Raw genomic sequence first — 25985 nt, forward strand, 5'->3', positions numbered from 1 at the left:
AGAAATTTCACAAATTTCTACATAAATTTCTATGGATAAAGAAATCAAATGAGATACTGATTTAATATGGAAAGAGAGGGAAGGATAATGTTCTAAGGACTAAATAAAAGAGTACAGAGTAGTTGAAAAAGGTAAAATAATTTTAATCTTAAAGTTTCTTTAAACAAAACGGTCTTAAAAATCATGCTGCCCCAAACTAGTGCCCACTCTAAATTATGACTTCTAGTAAGCAGTTATAGAACATGAAAAAACAGGAAACCAACTCATAGGAAAACAATAAAATGTATGATGATACCTGGAATATATCATTTATATCCACCGGGAGAGCAAGACCGATGTAATCATCTGAACCCCCGTATGTAGCACTGGACACCATGGACCGCACTGAGGAGGATCGTTGCAGGGTATTTTGATTAATAGGACTCAATAAATCTTCTTTATCCAATGATGCATAACTTAAGGCTTTCATGAACCTATAAAACCATAAAAAAAACCACTTGTATTAGTTTCTTGACCTGTTATTGTAATCATATGAAGAAATAACATATATTCCTACCTTCATAAAAGACAAGCAGCTAGTCATGTATTAAGCAGTGTCATCTTGTTTACTGGGAACACATAAACACTTTAAAATATTAGCTGTTATAGACTGCTATGTAAAAGGTCACCAGTAATGTTGACTGTTACCAAAAACAATTGTTACGGTCGCTCAGGTAAAGGTGAAAAGGTGGGCAATTAGAGTAACTTTCAACATCTAGAAGTAAAAAAAGAAACTGACCTCAGTAGTCAAGAGCATGGTCCAAGGACTATCTTCATAATCACTTGAGACTACTAGATTTGGCATTTATGTAATTAAGGATATGTGTATTAACTCTATTTAATATTATATTTGTAAAAAATAAGATCAATTATATATCATTATTTGTGTGATAATTACCTTAATGCCTTCATTATCAACATAAGATTTATGTAGCACACAAGACAGACACAAGAGAAAAATGGTCATTTATGACAAGAGATATCCTGGTATAAAGCACTGATATTTCCACAATGTACTGATATTTCCACAACATACTCCTTACTACTAGAGATTCCATAACAAATATGATACACTGATATTTCCATAAGATACATCTTTCTCATACAGATTCTTATGCAACAGACACGCTAAAATATTTACTTGGCATCTGCTGTATACATACAAGGCACTATGCAAGGTTCCACATTTATATACATTTTTATGAAGATATTTTTATTTTGAAAACCAAGTCTTTAAAATGTATGAATGCAGCCTAATATTAAATCAAAGCCTAATATTAAATCAAAGAATTATTTTGTAAAACACACAAAATAAACGCTTTCTAAATAGTAGCTATTAAGATTATCATAGCAAAAACCAAGCTCCTAATTTTCACCCAAAAAAACAGTCTTTCAAACTGTAATCTGTTACATTTCTTTGATTCCATAAAACTCTTCAAAGATTACTGGAGTGGGAGGAAAACAATTATTGGATAATTCCCCTTCCCAATTCCTATTTCAACCAGTATAGCTCCCTTTTTATCTGTTCTACCTATTGGGTTTCCATATAAATCTTTATGTGGAAAAGGAATTTCTCTGCTTAAAAAACAACAATACAAAAGCTTAAAACCACTGATCTAGTGCAATCTCCACCAGATAAGGTAACTGAGGCTTAGGAATTTTTGAAATTCATGACCTTTACTGCATAAATTTACTGCAGTGAGCTGTTGAGAAGTTTCCCTGGCTTTGTCCTGGACAAGGCTGTGAAAGCTAGTGAGTTCCAGATAGATGAGACATTGCTGCACCATTTCTTAAATCCTACAAGGGTACATAATTTGTCGTCTGCTACCAGGAAACCCTCTATTAAATGTGTTGAGTATTATTAAAACAAAACTGCTTAATGTTATTAAGAATAATGTAAGGGCTAGATGGATTACATTAAATAACAACCAATGATGATAAAAATAATAGCTAACTTTTATTGAGTGCTTAATATGTGCTACAGTATTCTAACATACATTGTTGACATATAAGTAGTTGACATATATTAATCCACTTAAATAAATGTAAATGAATAAAACTAAGGAAAGCTGTTGAGAAGCATTTGGTCCAATCACAAAAATTATAGGTACAAAACTTTTTTGCAACAAATAATGTGTATCTTTTAAAAGTGAAATCTAAACTATTCACTTTGACTAGCTTGATATAATCTAAATATGGTATAGAAATCCCTGCTGAGTCATGAGGATCAAGTAATTCATTTAGTGTTTATTAGGTTCCTATTTAATAATCACAGCTACTTAAAGTGAAAATAATTTGACTGCAATTTTCAGTTATCTTTTTTAAAAAATAATAAAGAGGTCAACTTGTGGAGCCTTAAATTGACCTACCTGAAAAGGTTGTTTGTTATTGTAGGTCTTAAGCTCCTGATTCCCCCGACATGCTTCTTTTTAAAATCGATCCTTGCAGAAGCGAGAAATAAATAAAAAAAAGCTTGTGACTTGTATGTCCTTTGCAAAGCATGTGTGTTTATTTTCAGGGCCTACAGGATTTTCTTCCCCCCTCGCAGCTGCAAGAATCTATTTCAAGTCATATCGGGTAACAAGGAGCTTATAGCCTACCATAGTAAACAATTATAATAGGTCAGTTATGAGGCTTATGTAGTGTTAAAAAAACCTGGCTAACGTTTTGTATTTAAATCTGTTAAAATGCAACCATTATTGGTCACTTCTTTTTTTTTTTTGAGACGGAGTCTTGCTCTGTCGCCCAGGCTGGAGTGCAGTGGCATGATCTCGGCTCACGGCAAGCTCCGCCTCCCAGGGTCACGGCCATTCTCCTGCCTCAGCCTCCCGAGTAGCTGGGACTACAGGCGCCCGCCACCAGGCCCGGCTAATTTTTTGTATTTTTAGTAGAGACAGGGTTGGTCACTTCTAAACATGTATTTGCTCACCTGCTTGGTGTTAATCGGGACTCAAAACTGTTGGCCTTCATGGTGATGGTATCAGTAAATAGCACATCTTTTGCTGGAGATGCCAAAGCTTCAGAGTGAGATAAGGATGGATGCATTCTTTGTTGCTGTAGTCTTTTCAGTGTAGCATAGCCAAAAGCATCTCTAGAGCTTGTGTAACTAAAGTTACAATCTGCTAGACTTTTAATTGTAGCAATAGAGGGTGCTTTAAGGGACTGTGCTCTTCTAGGAAGCGTATGAGAAGAACCTGGAGGCACCAGGGACACCGAATTTGATTTGGAGAGAGACAGATGGTTAGACTGTGGTGTCAAATAGTGGCTTGTCTTAACAGTTTTAGTACTTACCACAGTACTCATGCTTCCACAGTCTGTGTCCATAGTTGTAGCATCTATACCTACTGTCTCTCGTGAAGGACTTGAGCTCATTGAACTTATGCCACTTGTTGTAGTGTCTGTATTAAAACTTTGGCTACGCATCTTCATATGTGAGCTTGTTGAACTTTCTACTACTAACCTCTCTCGGCTTGTATTTTCTCTGTGATTCTCTGTACCAAAGTTCTTGGTGAATTTTAAGTCATTTTCTCCAATGCTTGGTGTACTACCAGTGTCTTCAATGTGCTTATTCCCCATAAATGAAGTCTCTAATTGTAATGTTTTCTGTGCAGTGGATGTGGGTGTAAAATCATCACTATGATTAAAATCAACGCTGGGCTCCGTAAGTGTTCTGATTCGCCTGTTGCTTGTCTTACTTTCAGATGACAGTTTTCCTCCTTTTGGATCACTGCTACTACGATGTTTTTTGTTAGGCAAAGTAAGTGAATTTAAGATACGATTCTTCACAAGTTTACTAGAAGCAAAGAAAGGGAACGAATTTTTATCCTTTATGGGTCCAGATCGGTCATAATATGCTGGCTCTGTATCTTCGTTGATATCAAGGAAAAATGTACTAGTAGAGCTGCTGCCGAACCGGTCATCCTCCAATATGAACATACCTATGATTGAAGGATCAATTAATAAAAACACATAAAAAATAACAAATTCATGGTAACTACTAGTGACATCACATTTCAGGAAATATTTTTTTAGTCATCTAGAGGAAAAAATTTAAAAATAAAGGGTTAAACCATTCAGCTACATGAAAATATCCTTCTTGAAACCCAGAGTTTGGACTTGAATAAAAAGTAAAATTATGTAATTTATGAGAATATTCATGATTAAATTAAAGGGAAACAGGAGACTTGACCAAGGATGCTTACTCAGTTACTACAGATTCCTGGTAGTTCATCTTTAAATTACTATAGGCAGGAGAAATTCATCTTGTAAGAAATGAATTCCCAATCTTAAAATATACTTACAGAGAACCAAGTGATAACATTTTAAATTCATGTTTAAATTATGTTTATTTCCCATTTTACCTTAGATACTAAGAAACTCATTAAATTTAGTGGCCCACTCTACTAGAAGATGCAACCCAAGTGAGTGCCTAATGACATCTAATAGGATTTTTCTTTTATTTTTAACTTCTCTGTTGAATAATTATAAACTCTTTCAAATATATTTTGAAAGAAAGTAAAAGAAAATCCTAAGTGAACTTGCATACTGCATTGCCATTTCTATATTTTGTCAATTGTAAGATGCACACTTTTCACATTTAATCTCTTCTATTTTCACACAGAAGCTGATTCTAAAGTCAGAATGCATCTTGCAATAGTAGTATATCCTAGTTTAACAGGCAGCACTTTTTCTTCTTCTTTTGTGGTACATAAAATATTGGTACATTTCATAATTCATGGCATCTCAGATTTGGTGAAATACAGTCTGATAAATCTGACACTATCTTCTTAAAAGGAAGAACCATGCCTTAAATTTTGTACACCTAACACCACTTAGCACAGGACTTAAAACCACAAATCATTTTATGTATAACTATTTTTGCTACTCTATTAACAATTTCACTATTTTAAAATTTAGTGCTTCTCTCAAAAATGAAGATGTGAATGTAATATCTGTTAAAAATATATTCTGGCTCAACAATCTCGGTATCTGAAAAATGAGTAAAAAGATTAAATAAAGAAGGTAGATAAATAAATACTTATTATATTTGTTTCTTTTCTGCCGAAAAAAGGAGGACTGGTTCTTCTGGCACATGGCTTATTACATAACTTTGTAGGAATTCTCAAAAGCTACTAAGAAGGAGAGAGAACAATGTAAGCTGGTGATTATACTCTGCGTTATGAAAAGATATACATTCTCCAAGAGGCTATTATTGCCAAAAAATTATCTTAGACAAAAGCAAATTAGGAATGTAACAACTACATTTAAATTTTAAAATTCAAATATAAATATTAACATTTGCTAACTTTAAATGAACCTGTCAGGATACTCACTCGATGGCACAGATTCACTTTCACTATTATGTCTAGAGCTGGTTGACTCTGAGTTCAAACTTAGAGTGCTTGGAATAGATGAAAGTTCATTACAGAGTTGTTCCACATCATCTGGAACCACTGGCCACAGATGCTTGCGACTATGTCTCACAGCATCCCAGTTGTGACATTTTAGAATATCACAGCCTTGTTTGGTTTTAGCTATGAGCCCAAGTACATATACACAGGTCCTGTATATAAAAGATGCAGTAAAAACAGTTATAATTCCAAGCTGAGATTTCTTAAAGCAATCACAGATTCATTTGCTATATGTACTTTGAACTTTCTCTAAAACCCACCAAAATGGTTTCGTTTGTGGAAAAAAAAAAAAACTTATTAAAACTAGGTAGGAATAAACTAGCAGCAATAAAAAACAAGCAAACCTTCCCAATAAAGATAGTAATTACAACAAAATAAAAAGAACACAATGCAATATGAGCAAAAAAGATATATATTAGCTTTTCTAGTATAAATCTGGAACAGCTGGGCAACTAGACTACTGGAATATCTGTATAACACTATGCCTTACCTGTTACCTACAAGGTAAACTTCAATATCATAATAAAAATCAAATTATAATAGTAAACAAGGAGTTCGTTTATGTTTAACTTAATACAGTTAATAATCTTGTATCATTAGAACTTTCAGTGGATTAACAGTTATGCACTGCACTTAATCATAAAATACTTTTCCCTAACATCCATTTGTGAATAACAATGTCTACATTAGAAAGATTTCTGAGTTAAATGACCTACCCTCTGATGGAGAGAACTTCACACTGTTTTGCAAGTTTTAGTATATCTGGAATCACGTTTTCTTCCTGTAGCAAATTGAGACCCCAATTTGATGAGCCGATATTTCCCTGAAAGAAAAGAAATCACTTACATCAAATATATTTACAAGAGTAACTCTTTCAAAAGATTTGGAAAGCTACCAAGAAACAAATTTAACCTCATCTCTGAGAGAGAAAAAAATGGAAAAGCCTTCTCAAGTAAAAAACATTAGGCATGAATTAATTCTAGTTGTCTTAGCAACAAAACAAAAGTCACGAAACTAATAGTTCAACCATCTATTCTTCAACATAGAGATAATACTTAAATTGGCAGGAACAATCCAGTCTTGAATATTAATCTAAGAAGAAGTTCCAAAGAAAATAATATTTATCTATTTAGTATAAATGAAAAAAAAAAAAACCTGAAAAATCTAAAAATTGCAAAGATCTTACAGAAGTGTTTATTACAAACCAAGGCCCAAAGAGATGCTTTCAGTTTTTTAATTTCTTCCCATTTATCCAAATCTGGTGTACGAACATTACGACAGAGTTCTGTAATAATATTCTGGAGAAATAAAAAAAATAGCATGAGTAATAAAATATTTATGTATTTATTTTCTTATTGCATCATAAAACCTATATAAGGTTTGCTTTTTGTCATTTTTGCATACTTAAAATTCTAAATAATTTTATGTAAAATTTCTTGAGAAGCAGCATTAGGGCAGGGGTTCTGAATTCACATTCTAGAATTATCACTTATTAACTGCATGGCCTTGGGCAAGTTACTTCATCTCCCCACCCTTTGATTTCCTAATATTTAGAAGGGTGATAATAACATTTGCATCATAAGGTTTCAGGATTTAATTAATTATTGCACATACAGTGCTTACCAAAGTACTTGGCACTTAGTATTACTAAACAATCATACTTATTCTTTAAAACAGAAAGTAAATTAGTGCTTAGGTTTTATCATACTATGTAAGTAGTAACACTGAGAAAATCATTTAAATTTTTAGTGAAATTTTCAAATGTTAATATGAAAATACCTGTCCCAATAGTTTTCACAGACATAATATAAAAACACACGAAACTAGAGAGTACATTTATGTAAAACTTTGTGCTCCTGAGATGAACACTGACACAAAAAGGAACTAAATTGTTAAATAACTATTATTCTGTCTCATAAACAAATATTCCTGTAACTATTTCTAAAATAAGAGAAAAGTTACATTTATTGAAAACAGTTGTATGACGTATTCAGAACCATAAATGCGGTGTACATATTATAACTCAAAGAACTGCTTGCCTATGCTTGTTACATTCCATGAAGTACATGAGAATAAAATGTGCTCACAACCAGCAACTTTCAATTTACTGCTCAACAAGGATAACTTAATCTGTATCAGGTTCAGTTTAATTTCCCAATGAGTGGAAGAAAAACTCAGTTTTTTCAGTAAGTTTTTGGAGATCTGAATTTCTCCAATAAACTGTAAGGAAAGAACTCAGACCTTCATTGGACTGCTTACTCTACATAACAAGTTAGTTATTCAAAAGGTCATACACAAGTCAGTTAATGCACTGCAAGGCCATTAATATTTCTCAGGTTAATAAATATAGAATGCCTAAGTCAATTACAAAATAGATGAATTTAAAAGCAATTACACCACTGATATTAAGGCTACTGAGAACTTTTTGCAAAGGTAATATTTTAGCAATGTTAAGATTTTGTTTTTTTACTATTGTAGCTACTTAAAATAAATGAATTATGTTTTTACCTGTACTTCCAACAAATGGCAACCTGTTTTATGGTGTACTAGTTGTCCATAAAGGTGAATGGGCAGGTAGACATGAGGACGCTGTAATCTAGTATAATAAAGACGATTATTATATCTCCTGGATAATTTAAATATGCTAATCAGAACAAAAGAGTATTAATAAGTATTTGATAAATAAAATTAGATACAACTCTCCAGCATAAATAAAAATATGAAAGTAAGAAGGAATGAGGATTTCTCAGGTAAAATACAGGCTGAGCATCCCTAATCCAAAATGATCCAAAATCCAAAACATTTTAAGTGCTGACGTGACACTGTAAGTGGAAAATTCCACACATTAGTATTTAACGCAAACTATTTCACACACAAAATTACTTACTGCATAAAATTATGTTTAGGCTACGTGTATAAGGTGTACATGAAACAGATTAATTTCATGTTTAGACTTGGGTACCATTCCCAAGATACCTCGTTATATATATGCAAATATTCCAAAATCTGAAAAAATCTGAAATGTGAAACATTTCTGGACTCAAGCATTTTGGATAAGTGATGTTCAATCTGTAACAGTTTATCAGAGCTCAAAGTACTGGTAAGAGAATCTAGGGCTAGAGATACATACTGGGGTGCCAGCATGGAGTATATCTGAATGCGTTATCAGTAAGGATATTCAACATGCTATGAATGCCACTGAATTTTTGAGCAATTAACGCTGCACGTTAAGATTCTTCCTATATCATGTAAGAAACAGAATGTACAAAAACTCAGAAATGTTAAAAACAATTTATGATGAACTGGTTTTAAATCTGATAACTGAGAACTAGCACTGGGTACACACCTTTGGTTACTCCGACGAACATAGTTATCACCATCAACAGGCTTCCGATAAGTAGTAAGTGCTTCATTGAGTTGTTCCTCAATCAAGTCAACATATTTTGAGTTATATTCCTAGAAGATAATATTGTTTTAATTGCACGTAGTATCACAATGACAGTCACTAAATTTAAAATATGTCAGATACTTAGCAAAGGGTAGACAGATCAAGGTATTATGAATGCAAATGTTCTATCATACCCATAAGCTTTCGGCTCAGGTTTCAGCTACTACCTATATACTAATGACCCCCATATCTGCTATCTTCCTCACAAATCTGAGCTCCAGATCCACATTTTTAAGCCATCACTTGGTCATCGCACAGGCAATGCCAGTTCAACATACTGAAAATTCATTATCCTAATCTTAGCAAACCACTTTTTATAAATGTGATCTCTTAATAGTGATCCATTATATATTCACTCATTAAATTAAAAATCTTATGAGCCAAGTTGGACCTCTTATTTACTGTATTCAATCAGCCCATAAATTCTGTCCATCTTATTTTGAAAATGCCCAGAAAATGTGTCCTTATCTATTCAACCTAACTACCAGTGAAGTTCAGGCACTCATCAATTCTTGTTTCTAAACTCGTGTCAATATTCCTAGACTTTCCCTTCAATGATCAAAATTCCGCCTCTCCACTGCAACCTGTCAGATTACTAAAGTGCAACTCATAACTCCTTAAAAGCTGTTAAGGATTCCCCACTACATATACAATTGAAATCCCTTAGGATGATATAATATGGCTTAAGAGGCCTTTTACAATCTAGCTTTAATTTACCATTCCAGCCTCATCTTGCCACTCCACACTTATCTTAGTTCCAACTACATTGGAATATGACTTTCTTCATAAGTCTATAATGTTCCAATAATCTATACAGCTTTATTCTGCTCCTTCCGTGGATACCCTTCTTGTAATTTATTTGCCTATTTACTCCTCAAGACCATTTCAAGTATCACATCTACTGTGCCTATCCAACATTTCTTTTGATAATCCCTAAAGCTCAATCATTAATCTCTCCTCTGTGTTCCCCCCTTATACCTTGCATATGAGTTTGTTATAGCTCTTAAATACTTTATGCTTACTATTTGTAAGCACTGCACCAATATTCTAAGCAATTTTCTACTGCTATGATTTGTATAATAAATTTTATTATGATGATTTAAATATCTTCTAGGAAACAAACCTATCACATCTTGTCTCAGTTCTATAATTCATCAAATACTAAAAGACTTCATGCCTTAAGTTGTATGCTTCAAAGTTTTAGTCCATTTAGGAGTATCTCTTACGAAATATGGTTCAATACAGACACTATAAAAGAATCTGTAACTATGTTAACAAAAAAGAGAAAATAGGATAACTGATCTGAAATGATGAAAAATCTAAAAATCATTTATACTGGTAAAGATCATTCTGACCATAGGTTTCCAAGATGCTTTGATGACTTATAATACTTCAAACAAAATAATGAAGCCACAGCAATCACCAGCTAAAGAAAAGCTAGAAAAGTTGTTTCATATCTTCAAACTACTCCCTTCTTATCAGGTTTCCCTATAACAGCAAGAAGTTCATTCTCAGATTTAGGTAAAGTAGTATCCTAAAATAAAATTTAATTAAATGATTATATCTCCTTGGTATTTCTATCTCCCTTCATTTAAAAAAATTATTTTAATTTTAGCTTAAAAGGGCACTAGCAAAGTTGTAGGTTATATTAAGGGACCCAAGAATGAAAGAAATTATAAATAGGGCCAACAAATTAGATTATAAAATCAAATGAGTTGAAAGTCAAATTTCAATAGAATGAATGCAGTCAACAGTTCAGAATAAAATAAATAACTGTAGTTTAAAAAAATGTATAACTATAAATACTAGCACTTATGCAGAATTTAGGACTCAACTTGATAACTTGATATGGATGTTTAAATATTTAACCTTATTAATTTCAAAACAGTGATATAAAAAACCATCCTTCTAAATTCACGAATCAATTTCAGAAGATAAAAACACACAAATTCAACCTTATTCAAATAAGAAGTTACCTTGTGCCACTTTTCCAATTGTTTTGCTACATAACCTCTTTCATTCAGATAGGAAAACCCTTTTGGAATGGAGAGAAATCTGCAAATTAAAACAAGCAATAGTTTTAACATTGCGTCTGGCAAAAAAAGTGTCTTAAGAAGCTAAAATAATTAAAATTTTAAAAAGTATAAGGAGCTAAAAGACTATAGGAACAGTTCCTTCATAAAACTAAAAGGTCAACTATAATTTATTATAACTTCAATTACAAATAAATTTTCACAATCTTTGCAACAACACAAGAATCCAATCACAATAAAGAAAATGTCAGCCAGGCACGGTGGCTCAGGCCTGTAATTCCAGCACTGTGGGAGGCCAAGGTGAGTGGATCACCTGAGGTCAAGAGTTTGAGACCAGCCTGGCCAACATGGTGAAACTCTGTCTCTACTAAAAATACAAGAAATCAGCTGGGTGTGGTGGCGTGAGCCTTTAGTCCCAGTTACTCAGGAGGCTGAGGCAGGAGAATCACTTGAACTTGGGAGGCAGTAAATGTTGCATCGAGCCAAGATTGGACCATTGCACTCTAGCCTGAATGACAAAGTGAGGCTCTGTCTCAAAAAAAAAAGGAAAATGTCATGAAAAGTACGAACAGACCAATTAAAAAAAAAAAAAAAAAAAAAAAAAAAACCCAAAACAATGAAAAGACAATGTTTCAATATTAAAGGATGTACAAGGTCTAAAACAGGTTTATTTCAGATGTTAAAAGGTAAACTCTTTAGGGTACTTCCTATTTGGATTTGAATTTATCTTTAATATACACTGCCAAAGAACACAACAAAAAAACATAACTGAAAATTTACTTAAAATTTACCTCAGGAGGAGAAGCAAACCCTTGTCTCCAAGGTGGGATAAAGCTGGTTTCATCTGAATGAGAGCATGAAGATTGGCCTAAAAGAGATTATCATTATTTTTAATAATTGCACAAAAATAGAAAATTTTTTAGTTCCAAAATGCCTATTATATACTTTTACAAAACTGTCAAATAAGTATTTCAAAAAAATTTAAGTATTAAATTATAAAAAATGAACATTTACCTTGTCTTCACATGCTTCATCGAGGATATCAAGAGCTTCAGAAGAAATCGTTTTGTTTTTATCATGTAGCTGGGTCACTAACAACTCAATTCCCCAATTATTAAAGAATTCAACATTAGCTCTCAATAATACCCTTAAATGTTTTGTTGCATAGAGCCTGCAGGCCTATAAAGATAAATGAATACATTTAAAAAAAAAAAAATCCTTCACCATAAATAACCTATTTGATTTTATTTTGGGAGAGTCCTGCTACTTGAAAAGGGAAGAATGACTGGAATTGGTGGTCTAGCCCTTGATATGAATACTTTTGTGGTTCTTGTAAAATAAAATACTTCCCTTTCTATCTAGCAGCTTCTCTGTGATATAAAAATATGAGTACTATATGGAGTTCCTTGGAGAAACTAAAATTTTAAAGTAAACTCAATTTCCATATCATATTCTTAGAATTTAAAATTAATTTTACTTAGCCCAAAATTCATAAAGTAGCAAATTAATTGTTTATAGAAATAGTTTTACTGGCTATATTATACTCACATCAGTAGCTGCAGTTAAAATTTTGGAAAGGATGACTCTAGCCAATCCATCTCTGCTATAGTCCAAGCTGGAAACAGTAAGTTTTAGCAAGTGATCTTGGTTTTTCAAGGAGCAAAGATTAAGGAGACTTAAAAAAAAAAATAAGAAGAAAGGTTAAAAGAAATTACTATATTGATGCATTAAACAAATATTTTTTCCAGCTTTACTGAAGTATAAATGACAAATAAAAATTGTATTATTCAAGGTGTACAACTTGATTTGATATACACATACATTGTGAAAATTACCACAATCAATGAACATATCAATCATCACACATAGTTACTATTTTGAATGCTGGAGTGGGAAGAGCATAAAGACAGTTCAATGTATATTTTAAAAATTCCTAATATAAACAAGCTTTTTGGAAAGAAAGCATTTAATAACAAGTATCATGTAAAAAAGAATATTAAAGCAAAGATAATGCTAATTTAAAACAAAACTTAACCAAACACATGTACACAGACTAAAAAGCATACCATATCTAACTACATTAAAAATAAAGTTTATGTATATATTGCAACAAAATTTAGGAACGCTCACCATTGAAATACACTGCATTTTTCCAGCATTTTAACTCCATGAGGGTGGCAAGAAAGTGTTCCAATAAATAAAAAGTAGTGTTGACTAAGGGTGGTCAATAAACCATTATTTTGAAGACTTCTTTCAGGTTTCATTCCAGAGGAAGCATTGAGCCACTGAACAATATCCTTTACTAGATCTTCTAAGTAACCTTGCCCATCCTAAAAGTAAATACATTGTGATACTGTGAGAAAAGCATTCAAAATCTGTAATTAGAAAATCGACTTCAATCAAGTACAAAAACTTAATAATGATGAAGTTACCAATAGCAGCTATCAATCAGTGAGTACCTGCTGTTTTTTAATCTGCTTCAACACAATGCTGCATGGAGATGATATTATTCTCCATTTTATGGAAGAGTAAACCAGGTCTTCCAGAGGGCAGATAACTTGCCCAGTCTCACAACTAGTGACTAAGTCCGGATTCAACCCTAGGTCTGGGATCATTTCCTGTGTTTCCAAATACAGCTTATGCATATTCAGAAATGAAAGCAAAACAGAAGGTGGAAACAGAGGGAGGGGAAGCGAAGCAAATTCAATAGAAAACATTTGCTCTGGAAAATATTCAGAAGCTCACCTCTTCAGATTCAAGAAGAAATTCTGTAAACTGGCAACCTACAACTGTGAGCTGTTTGGCCTTGGCAAAATCCAGATCCAGGTTGGCATATAATTTACTGCTGGGCTTGTAAAAATAAAGTAGTCTTCGTACAAACCTAAAATCAAAACACAAGTAGCAACAAGGTAAGAAATGAAGCAATTATTTTAGAATCTTAACCTTTGCTCATGACATAATAAGGCTTTCAGAATATGTTTTGGGTCTGACCCATTGGGATAAATGGCAAGAGATGTATCAAAAGTGTTTGGTACATGATATGATTTGGCTGTGCCCCCACCCAAATCTCACCTTGAACTGTAGTTCCCATAATCCCCACATGTCATGAAAGGGACCTCATGAGAGGAGATAAGATTATGGGGGCGGTTACCCTCAAGCTGTTCTCGTGACAGTGAGTGAGTTCTCACATCCGATGGTTTCATCAGCAGCTTTTCCCCCTATGCTCTGTACTTCCCTCTCCTGCTGCCATATGAAGAAGGATATGTTTGCTTCCCCTTCTGCTACAATTATGTTTCCTGAGGCCTCCCTAGCCATGTGGAATTGTGAGTCAATTAAATCTCTTTCCTTTATAGAAATTATCCAGTCTCAGGCGTTATTTATAGCAGCATTTCATACCAAAAAAAAAAAACCCCAAAAACCAAACAAACAAAAAAACCTTCATTTTAAAAAATATCTCTGTGGAGTAAGAATTTTATGATGAGATGGTTAGAAGAAATAAAGTAGAAGAAAGATGCTGGCCGGATGAATGAAGATTTAATGTAGCTAGAATATAAAACTGGATAAATGAGGATGTCACCTGAACTTAAATTTTCTTCTATTGTATTCATGAAGAACTTTGTCCCATGGCTCAAAAATGTCCTATTGTTAAGGTAATTGTAAGATACTACACTATGATATTGTTGGTTTTTCACAATTAGGCAAAAGGTCAAGCACAAAAGTTGCAATTTAGGCCAATGAATTTATAAACATAATTTATGATCTTTTAACATTATATCTTTCAACATTATGTTCTAAGCTTCTATTGAATTTAGTTCAGTTCAATGTAGTGCACTACAATTCAATCCAATAGAGGTGTCCAATCCAGGAGCTGGGAAAACAAAGTTGAGTAAGACATCATCTGTGTTCTCAAGGAATATAAAAAGTTAGTACTATGCTTTTTTATTTCAGTGCAATTTACAAGTTATCTATATTTCTTAAAACTTTTATAGATATTAGGTTACATATCATGAATAGAGAATGCAATCAAATAATAATGTTAATGACATGAATTTCTTGAACATACTAAGGACCTCTTTCTGAGATCAGTAGTAATAGCTGGTTAGTCTAAACTCAGGAGTAAAAACATACGGGTATAATGAAGAACAGCATAGTAGCTTCAAGTGCTCTTCACACTACAAACATCTGCACGAGTTATGGAAGGTGTGGTTAAGGAGAAAGTAAACAGCAGTTATAATGGATAACTCCAAAGTCAAATAGGAATAAAAGCTGTATATTAAAAATATAAGTCCTTATTATATCATCCTTATATGTTAGGGCTAAGACCCACTACACAGTTGATATTACCCCAATTCGAAAAACTTTTATCTCAACTACTTTATCTATTCCAAAACTAAAAGCAGAATGTAAACAACTAGAAAAAGAATTTGCTAATATGTTTTGGTTATAAAATAAGACTATATTAAAAAATATATGAATGTATCTACTGAAGAGACATTGTTAAAATGTATGTATACGTCTTTAAAATTATTACATATTTTAGCAGGCATTAGGCCTAATATCCATATTTAAGTTCTTTAAATTTAAATGCAAAATAGTTCTTACATACCTGTGTAACTGTTCATCTTTATAGTTTCTTAGATTTACATTTGGCCACTAGAAAAACATAATATGTTATATTACATATGTACTTATCAATTCTCAAACATGTAATTATGTTATAATTAATAATAAAATTAAAGACAAGCCATTGCCATGAAGTATCTTTTCATACCTTAAGAATGGTCCCTATAAGATTCCAATTCCATTCAAGATTCTCTTTATGTTGAAGAACTTGGCTGTCTCTAAGGTTAATTAAAAGAGCTTCCTCTGTATCCTAAAATCATGAGAAAGTAATAAGAAAAATTAAGGCAAACTGTCCTCATATCAGAAAACTAAGTTCAAATTTGAAAAACTGAAAGGCAGTTTTTCCATTTAAGGATACATCAAGGTTTTTTTTTTAACTTTAAAGTTATAAAAACCCATCTCTAAATTATAAAACTCAGAAGCCATCTGAAAATTCATATGCATGAAGAAAAGTGCAAACTCAAATACATGGATACTAAAATCCAATGGTTAAGGAAGTAAGATGTTGTGTTTAAGCTGAAAATCATGATTTCATGTCAGCACCTTAAGAACAAATATATCTTTCTGAACTCGGAGATACTGATCCCGTTTCTGGTGTGTTGCAATTGCTTTCTGAATAATGTGGTCTAAATGAAGACTATAAGGCTTAGGTCCTCGTTTCTTCATTTCATGGAAGCGTTTTAAACAGTTCAAGGCTGCACTGGCTCGCCTAATGAGAAAAACAATTCAATGAATACAGTAGCAAGACCAACATAATTTAAAAGATTACCTTGGTAAATTATTAAAGCTTATGTAAGTTCAAGGCTAGAAATTATTATTGATAAAGTAAATTATTTCATCAAATTTGGAGAGACAAAGACAAAAAATAAACAACGCTACTGATTTATATAAAGACACACTGATTATTTAGACTCAATTGAACATGTACTTACTACACTTTTCTTCTATGGTGGTAGGTATTTTTTGTATATTGGTTTTAGGAACTCCTACAAGGTCAGAAACCTGGTTTTCTATATTTTCTTATCAAAGTTTTTTTTAAAGCTTTGCTTTTCACATATAAATCCTTAATCCACCTGAAACTTATTTTTGTTTATGACATGAGGTTGAAATAATTTCACTGTACTCCCATATAGATAATCAATGATCCCAGTATCAACTGAACAGTCTCTATTTTCCACCATTGGTCTGTAATTGTAAATGGTGTATTTTTATAAACTATATTTAATTCTTTGTGGTACATAAAAGTGCCATTTTAAAGAATATGGTAGCAACTCTCACCTTCAGAATTTCTAGTAAGTAGAATTTTTAAACATTGGGATGTGCTGACTGGCAAGTATTTATTAATAAAGAAAGCTTATTGAGCTAAAGATAAAACTATTTTAAGATGACTATTCTTACTGGAATTCTGGAGATAAATCTGAATTACTGATGAACCCTGGAATTTGTGGCCATAATCTAACCCAGAGTTTAGGTCTATCAGGTATTGGCAAAGTACATTCTTCCATCATGAAACTACTAATATAAAAGCTAAAAGCTACTATTACTGATATAAGCCTAGAGACAGAACTGAGACGACTCCTAATGCCCTCAGTTTATAGGACAACTCTGGTCTGTTAAACAGTATTTCCAATGGCAGAATGAATATTAATAGATTATTCAGTGTACTTTATTATTAAAGCTAAGTAAACTTTTCAAAAATGTACTATAACTCTTAACAAAAATACATAAATTTTGAATAGCTAAAAAACTCCATTCACTAACATCAAACAAAAAAATATGTTTCTGATCATAGTAACAAAATAAAAAAGATAACGACCACAAAAAGACATTCCTAGCCTAGATATAATCTCCGCCAAGTAAAACTAAGTTCCTCCTAGTACTTCCCAATTGAGCCCTTCCATCATTGCCTTTTATATATGTTTTATTATTAGCACTGGAATTCCAGCAGAGCTATAGTTGTATTACCATAATTTTGTTTGTAAATTCTATGTTTGCAATATCTCCTTCAGTAGTAAGAGTTCAGCTTACTGCTATGTGGCCCAGTAGTACTTGTTACTAAATTCCAACATTTTTAACCATGCAAATAAAAGAATATATTAATATTGTAAAGCTTTAATTTGAAATAGTTCATAGACATAAAAAAAAAAAGAGCCAGAATTGCTGCTCACGACGTAAAGGAGTCCAAAAAACTCTTAGCTAACATTTTTAGTAATATGATAACAATTCTATGTCCTTGTCTACAAACATGCTAGAAAAAAAGTGATTTTATTACACTATTAGTATTTTGTAGCCTAAAAAACAAATTAAATATTTTTAGAACTGTTTTTTCTTTAGCAAATTCCTTAAAAGAATTTCCCAGCATAACCTATCCGTACTATTTTTTTTAAAGAGACAATAATCTAATTCAATATTAAATATATTAAACAAAAACTCTGCTAAAGCTCTGATAACTTACAGTCTCTTTTCCTTGGGAATATCAAAGGATGCAGCCATATTCATTAGGGTTGGCAAGCAGTGCAAATGATGGCTATGTGAATGAGGAAGAATTGTGTTTGCCTAAAATGAAGTATAACATTTTACATGAGTTTTCAGAAGTAGAAATAGTTTGTTATAGATTATCTGCACATATAATGCTGTATTCAAGACTATTACAAATTCTGAGGTTTTATTCATAAAATTCTTATTTTCCCCAATACATGCTTATTTATATTTCTATCCTATCTACAATACTTTCAACATGGATGAAATATAAAGATACACATATTATATTAACATAACCATTAAGTTTCATCGATTCTTTATTATAATAATATGGTTTTCAAGTGATACCCAATTAAACTCAATTCTTAAATGACCAGAAGGGATTATATGTCAAAACATTACAGGACTCAACCTAAGTTATGTTTAAAATAACATGTCAAATGCTAGATGCCATATCCAAATTTATGAGTTGACTTTAAGTTTTAAAAACTACTATCACAAAATAGGTTTGTCCCATATGCCATAATCTTTAAAATAAGGAATATTAATTCTACTTTCCAAACAAAAACCTCACCACCCAACCAGCTATCAACGAAGACAAGTACATCAATCAAATGTGGAAGACAGAAAATTTAAGAATAATAAGCAAAATAACCAACTCTTTTATTTCAAGAGAATTACAGAATTCTGGGTATGGGACAAGGGAAAAAGATAAAATGTACAGAGATTCCTTCATATAAATGCAAATAACTCTGAGTATTGGTATTCTTCAATAGGAAATGATATCTTAAGAATTAAAAGACAAATAATCAGACCTGAAAGCCTCTGACACTACATAATTTTTTCACAGATGGGCCAAAAAAGAACAGAGCAAGCAGCTAAATAATTCACTTATTTTAAAAAAGACAGTTAAATTAAATTCTACTTAATGCTCTTTACCTCACTCACATAGCCCAGTTCCTATGAAAGGGGAAAAAGGGTGGGGAGGAGGGGAAGAGATCAAGAAAGAAAAACCTAAACAAAAAACATCTGCTAAAAATAGCAAACTGTGACATAATTTCAAAAGATTTGCCATAGAATCAATTTTTCCTCAATGAGTTTTAAATGGTTCTTTTTATTTTGTATTTTACTAACTAGTAAGTAATCTAAAAATATAAATTCCTACCTTGCAAACTATCAGGGATCTCTCATCGATTGATTTGCTGAGAGTAAAGAATTGTCAAGTCTTTCCTAGCTCCTACTTTCCAAAAGTTACTGTAATCACAAAATCATGGTGAAAAGAAAAAAAAACAACCCATCTTCTGAACCTCAAACTACAAGTTTCTAGAAAAGACTATAATGCTCAACCAAGACTATATTTAAAGCTTCTGCACAAAGCTTTCTAAAATTCAGGCACTGACTACCACATATCAAGTACATTCTTAGCAGACTGAAGTAGTATCCATAGTTTTGCAGTTTCTTGCTTCTTAGGAAGTCTTTCTGAGATCAATTAAGATTTACAGGATGAAAATGGCAACTTTGAAACTGAGTGTAAAAATCAACATTTCAGTACTTTGTATGTTGTATACTTATTCCATTTACAAAACCAATAGAAATATGTGTGTGTGTGCATGTGCACGCGTGCACATATGTATCTATCTCAGGATATAGTACCAAACGCTTTTTGTAATGCAAAGATAAACATTTATAAAAAATGCAAATTTATTTTTTTGAGATAATACAAAGCAACACTATTAAAATAACCCGTTTTATAAATTCAAACATTAAAGGTATGAAACATATAATCAGAAGTTGCTAAACTTACCATATGTAAAAGCTCTCCTAAAAGGATGGTAGCTCTAACTGAGATATGATCATCACTGTTTGTTATCACTTCAACTAGGCCCTTTGAAAATAAAAAGATAACATCACTGTTGCAAAATAATACATATGAAAACATTTATGCATCAGATTTATTTTTCAATCTGCAAATTTTTTTTTTTTTTTTTTTTGTGAGACAAGAGTCTTGCTCTGTTGCCCAGGCTGGAGTGCAATGGCAAGATCTCGGCTCAGTATAACCTCTGCCTCCTGGGTTCAAGCAATTCTCATTCCTCAGTCTCCCGAGTAGCTGGGATTACAGGGGTGTGCCACCATGCATGGATAATTTTTGTATTTTTAGTTAAGACAGAATTTCACCATGCTGTTCAGGCTGGTCTTGAATTCCTGGCCTCAAGTGATCCACCTGCCTTGGCGTCTCCAAGTGTTGGGATTACAGACGTGAGCCACCATGGCTGGCCTGAAAGAATCTGTTAGAGAAAATAAACCAAATGGAATAAAATAAGGTTTATAAGTCTTACCTCTAAAAGTCCATTACGAATAAATGCAGAGAGTATCAATGCCAAATAGTTATCCATGAGGTCTGGCCTGGAAAAAAACAGCAGAGAAACAATTTAAATAAAGTTTCACAGATTATACAGTCTAACATAAAAACCCTAATTCTAATAAATTGAAATCCTTTTTATATTTAAATTCTACCTGGATCTGGCACGATGAGGAAGAATAGTTTTTGCCTCAGCTGCCACAAAGCCATCTGAAAGCCTCCAACTGTCTTGGAACCTCCCAGGATCTAAAATAGTTAAAATATGGTAAGGGAAAGATTAGATATCACTGAAACATTTCAGATGAGTATAAAATCATCAGCTAGCCAGGCTACAAAGAAGTTTAAAAAGTGCTGGTTAAATACCATACATTCAAAAAGATAAAAACAAAAACTAGTTAAGTAAATATACGCAGATCTAATTTCCTTCATTTTGGGACTTCGGTACCTTAAGTCATTTGGCTCAAATAATGTAAGATGAGAATTAGATAATCTGAGGATTACACAGGTTTCTTACTGTCTCCTCTCTTCCTTTGTTGGCCCATTCCTATTAATTTAATTGCTCTAAGAGCCAAGGTGATAAAGAAGAAATTAAAATTTCTCAGTCTTAGGAATTCCAGGTTTTATTTTTATATTAATTTCCTGCCACAATTATGCAGCAAGAAAAGAAAATGGTGTTCAATATTTACTATTTCTCCTTTTAGGAACTTTGTCTCCATTAAATAAAAATTACAATATATGAAAAGATACAAATGTACTTCAATACTTACCTACACTGAGTAATGCTTCTATGAACTCCTCAGTCACAACAGGCAGAGGAAGACGAAAGATATCATAAAGCACTTCAAGTAGACCTCGCTAAATTAGCAAACAAATACACCTCATTTATTTTTATGAAACACTTCAAAATTTTTAAATGTCCTAGTCGCACAATTTTAAAAATGATAAAAACAGAACTGTTAATACAATGACATGCCATATAACAACATTTTAGTCAATGATGGACCATATATACAATGGTGGTTCCCTAAGATTATGATGAAGGTGATAAATTCCTATTGCCTAGTGAAACTGTAGCAGTCATATTGTCTGTCACAGGGCAATATTACTCAACTGTTTGTGGTGATGCTGGAGTAAACAAACTCACTGCACTGCCAGTTGTTTAAAAGTATTACATATAGAATTATGTACAATTACATAATATTTGATAATAAATGTGTTACTGGTTTACCTATTTACTATACCTTTTATCATTATCTTAGAGTGTACTCCTATACTATAAAAAAAAACCAAAAAAGCACTTCGGGAAGCCAAGGTGGGAGGATTGCTGGAGGCCAGAATTTTGAGAGTAGGAAAATAGTGAAACCCCATCTCTACAAAAAATTTAAAAATTCACTGGGTGTGGTGGCACGTTCCTGTAGTCCTAGCTACTCGGGAGGCTGGGGCAAGAGGATCACTTGATTTGAGAAGTTTGAGGATGCAGTGAGCTATGATCATTCCACTGCACTCTAGCCTGGGTGACAGAGCAAGACACTGTCTCTTTAAAAAAAAAAAAAAAAAAAAAAAAGGTTAACTGTAAAACAGCCTCAGGCAGGTATTCCATAACAAGACATGGTTATCACAGAGGATGACAGCTTCATTCATGTATACTGCCCCTGGAGACATTCCAGTGGGACAAGGTATGGAGGTGGAAGACAGTGATACTGATGATCCTAGGCTAGTGTGTGCGTGTGTGTGCGTGTGTGGTTTTTTTGGTTTTTTTTTTTTTGAGACAAAGTCTCACTCTTGTCTCCCAGGCTGTAGTGCAGTGGCGCGATCTCGGCTCACTGCAACCTCCGCCTCCCGGATTCAAGCGATTCTCCTGCCGCAGCCTCCCGAGTAGCTGGGATTACAGGCACCTGCCACGACGCCCGGCTAATTTTTGTATTTTTAGTAGTGATGGGGTTTCATCATGTTGACCATGCTGGTCTCGAACTCCTGATCTCAGGTGATCTGCCTGCCTTGGCGTCCCAAAGTGCTGAGATTACAGTTGTGAGGCACTGCGCCTGGCCTGTGTTTTTGTTTTTAACAAAAAAGTTTAAAAAGAAAAAAAATTAAAAAACAAAAATCTTACAGAATAAGGATATTAAAACCAAAAAAAATTTGTACACCTATACAATGTGTGTTTTAAGGTAAATATTATTGCAAAAAAGTCAAAAGTTTAAAAAATTTGAAAGTTATAAAGTAAAAAGGTTACAGTAAGCTAAAGTTAATTATTTTTGAAGAAAAGAAATTTTAGTAAAATAAATGTAGCCTAAGTGTACAAGTCTGTAAAGTCTATAGTAGTGTACAGTCATGTCCTAGGTCTTAATATTCACTCACTTCTCATGCATTGACTCATCCAGAGCTACTATTAGTCCCGTAAGCTCCATGCACTGTAAGTACCCTATATAGGTGCCGTGCTCTGTGGCCCAGGTTGAAGTGCAGTGGCGCGATCTCGGCTCACTGCAAGCTCCGCCTCCTGGGTTCATGCCATTCTGCCTCAGCCTCCCAAGTAGCTGGGACTGCAGGTGCCCGCCACCCCGCCCGGCTAAGTTTCTTGTATTTTTAGTAGAGACAGGGTTTCACTGTGTTAGCCAGGATGGTCTCGATCTCCTGACCTCATGATCCACCCGCCTCGGCCTCCAAAAGTGCAGGATTACAGGCATGAGCCACTGTGCCTGGCCAGTATTTTTAATTTTTTATACTGTATTTTTATTGTACCTTTTCTATGTTTAGATGTTTAGATACCCGAATTCCACTGTGTTACAACTGCCTACAGTACTCAGTACAGTAACATGCTATACAGGTTTGCAGCTTACAAGCAATAGGCTATACCACATAACCTAGGTATGTAGTAGACTATACCATCTAGGTCTGTGTAAGTGTACTCTAGGATGTTCACAGGATGAAATCATCTAACAGTGAGTTTCTTAGAACATATTCCTATCATTAACCAATGCATGACTATACCATATTTTGAAACTGTATAAGGGCTATATTAGAGAAGGGATGACTAAATGCTTACTACGACATACACCACTTAATCTAGTCATTAAATTTTTCATTAACCTAATTGTGCAATAAAGCAATTTTCCCAAGGTCATGGAGCTAACAAAAAAATAAATAAAACCAGAGGTTAAACCTCAGTTGGTCAGACTCTCCAAAGACCATGTTCTTTATCCACCTACAGGGTAAGGAGTGAGTTACCTCAACAGTTTGTTACCTGCTTACAAATCTTTCCATTTATAATCATATCCTTTCATTTCCATTATCTAAATACTTTTTATTTCACATTTAAACAAGGCACACCTGGCTAATATTTTCTAATAATATTTTTCAGCTCCAGGTTTGGTTCATATAAGGAAGGGCAAAAGGAAGAAACAAAATTAAAACAAATAAAAACATTTAAGGAGAAAGGAAAAAAATCACTTTAAGAATTATCTTTTCCTTCAAATTCGATTTTACTGTATATTACAAATTCTTACAAATAATTTAGAAATATATCTAATAAATATAGAAATATTAACAACTCCATTTTAATCAAAACCACCATCATTAAAATAAAATCTCACCACATACTACAAAACATAAGTTAGAAAGCATAAATACATTTACTTTTTGTTAAATGTAGTCTGTAGTGCTTGAACCTTTTATAGTGAGAATGCCCGTGTGTGTTGTTTACATTGTTTTAATGAATAAAGCATAACTAAGTTCATATTTTCAACTCAACTTTTGTTTTTTTGAGATGGAGTTTCGCTCTTGTTGCCCAGAATGGAGTGCAATGCTGCGATCTTGGCTCACTGCAACCTCCACCTCCCAGGTTTGATTCTCCTTCCTCAGCCTCCTGAGTAGCTGGGATTACAGGCACCCACCACCTGAGTAGCAGGGATTACAGGTGCCTGGCTAATTTTTTGTATTTTTAGTAGAGACGGAGTTTCACCATATTGAGGAGGCTGGTCTAGAACTCCTGATCTCAGGTGACCCACATGCCTTAGCCTCCCAAAGTGCTGGGACTACAGGTGTGAGCCACCATGTCCGGTCTCGACTCAATTTTTAATACAGCCATTATTCCTAACAACAGCAATATTTTAAATGATTCCTATTATATTTAGGGTTTAACTAAGTAGTAAATATGTACTTGGGTACTTTAAAAATATGATATAGATCAACAACTAATGAGGAAATAGCATCACCTGAAATAATTTTTGTTTTATAATTAATTCCCACTGTTAAAGGTCCAGGAATGAAACAATCCTAGTAACTTTTACCTACCCTTATTTCCATATTTGGTATGCAAAGTACTCCTATTAGAGACTGGATCCCAGAGTTTCCAGGTTTACATAAATTAATAATACCTAAAGAAGATATAAAGAAAAAAAAATCACTGACATGAATTTCAAAAAAATTTCGATAGCAAGGTATAATATAAAATCTGTTATATTTTTCCAGGCAAATTATATGATTATCTATGATACTGTTTGGTCATCATAAGAGCTATTATATAACTGAAATATATTTGAAGCATACTCCGTATTTCTCTACTGATTAGAGATTACCAGTAATTTCATCACTTAAATTCCATCTTCAGTATCTGTTTCATATCCAAAAAGTTCATGAGTCTGACTGCCTGATGAACGCTTCTCTGGGAGTAAGAACATGGGAGAAAATAAGACAATGGTCTGTCTCCCCTCTTTTATGCTCCTCACTTTAAAGTGAAAAACTCTACTTGGCATTTATTATTTAGAAGTTCAATTCTAAAATATATTGAATGCACAATAAGCAATAGACTTCAAATAAATTATATGATTCAAAATTTTTAAGTTACAGAACTAAGTTGAACAATTTTAAACATTAAAATCATGTCACAAAAGATGTATGAATAGCCAATAAACACATGCAAAATGCTCAATATCATTAGTCATTGGGGAAATGCAAACTATATTAATAACAAGAAACCAAAATATACCTACTAGAATGGCTAAAATTAAAGACTTACAACACCAAATACTGACAAGGATGCAGAACAACTGGGACTCACATACACTGACGATGGGAGTATAAAACAGTGTAAGTATTTTGGGAAAAAGTCTGCCAGTTTCTCATGGACACAAACATACATCCACTCTCAGACCCAGCAATTCCATTTAGGTATTTACTCAAGAGAAATAAAAACTCATGTCCACAAAAAAAGCTTGTATAAAATTGCTCAAAGAAGCTTTATCTTTGATAAAGGGGCTTTGAATAGTCAAATCTAGAAACAGGTCAAATGTTCCGTAACAGGAGAAGGGCAAAAAAAAAAAAAAAAACCCAACAAAAACTGAAATGTTCATTGCATATTACTTAGTAAAAAAGGGGAACATATTACTGATATATACAATAACATAAATGAGTATCAAAATCATTACGTCAAGTGAAAGAAGTCTTACAAAAAAGCCTTTGTATCAGTATGATTCCACTAATATTAAGTTTCAGAATAGGCAAAACTAAGCCACAAAAATAATGGTGTTCCTCCTTGGGAGTACTGAGTCAAAAACCTTCTAGGAAAGAATATAAGAGAACTTTCTAGGGCAATG

At 33.1% G+C, this 25985-nt stretch overlaps 1 protein-coding gene across 5 annotated transcripts in view; it reads right to left on the bottom strand.

The window, feature by feature from the left end:
* Positions 1 to 25985, bottom strand: part of RICTOR (RPTOR independent companion of MTOR complex 2) — a 128874-nt gene that overhangs the window by 9846 nt on the left and 93043 nt on the right. For 2 of the 5 annotated variants that reach the window (XM_015139929.3, XM_015139925.3), the window contains exons 11-33: positions 24685 to 24767; positions 21162 to 21249; positions 20550 to 20640; positions 20372 to 20438; positions 19840 to 19920; positions 18010 to 18110; positions 16098 to 16263; positions 15703 to 15804; positions 15538 to 15584; positions 13677 to 13812; positions 13062 to 13261; positions 12480 to 12606; positions 11946 to 12110; positions 11723 to 11799; positions 10875 to 10953; positions 8797 to 8906; positions 7959 to 8046; positions 6656 to 6748; positions 6167 to 6273; positions 5373 to 5602; positions 2969 to 3977; positions 2409 to 2480; positions 296 to 473 (exon numbers count right to left, since the gene is read on the bottom strand). In XM_015139929.3, coding sequence (XP_014995415.1) covers positions 296 to 473; positions 2409 to 2480; positions 2969 to 3977; positions 5373 to 5602; positions 6167 to 6273; positions 6656 to 6748; positions 7959 to 8046; positions 8797 to 8906; positions 10875 to 10953; positions 11723 to 11799; positions 11946 to 12110; positions 12480 to 12606; positions 13062 to 13261; positions 13677 to 13812; positions 15538 to 15584; positions 15703 to 15804; positions 16098 to 16263; positions 18010 to 18110; positions 19840 to 19920; positions 20372 to 20438; positions 20550 to 20640; positions 21162 to 21249; positions 24685 to 24767 — 3497 coding nt within the window. Of the gene's footprint in view, positions 1 to 295; positions 755 to 2408; positions 2481 to 2968; positions 3978 to 5372; positions 5603 to 6166; positions 6274 to 6655; positions 6749 to 7958; positions 8047 to 8796; positions 8907 to 10874; positions 10954 to 11722; positions 11800 to 11945; positions 12111 to 12479; positions 12607 to 13061; positions 13262 to 13676; positions 13813 to 15537; positions 15585 to 15702; positions 15805 to 16097; positions 16264 to 18009; positions 18111 to 19839; positions 19921 to 20371; positions 20439 to 20549; positions 20641 to 21161; positions 21250 to 24684; positions 24768 to 25985 lie in introns of all 5 variants that reach the window. The other 3 variants (XM_015139935.3, XM_015139926.3, XR_013418309.1) reach the window with 2 other exon arrangements.

The sequence above is a fragment of the Macaca mulatta genome, chromosome 6, assembly GCF_049350105.2.
Source record: "Macaca mulatta isolate MMU2019108-1 chromosome 6, T2T-MMU8v2.0, whole genome shotgun sequence".
Taxonomy (NCBI): domain Eukaryota; kingdom Metazoa; phylum Chordata; class Mammalia; order Primates; family Cercopithecidae; genus Macaca; species Macaca mulatta.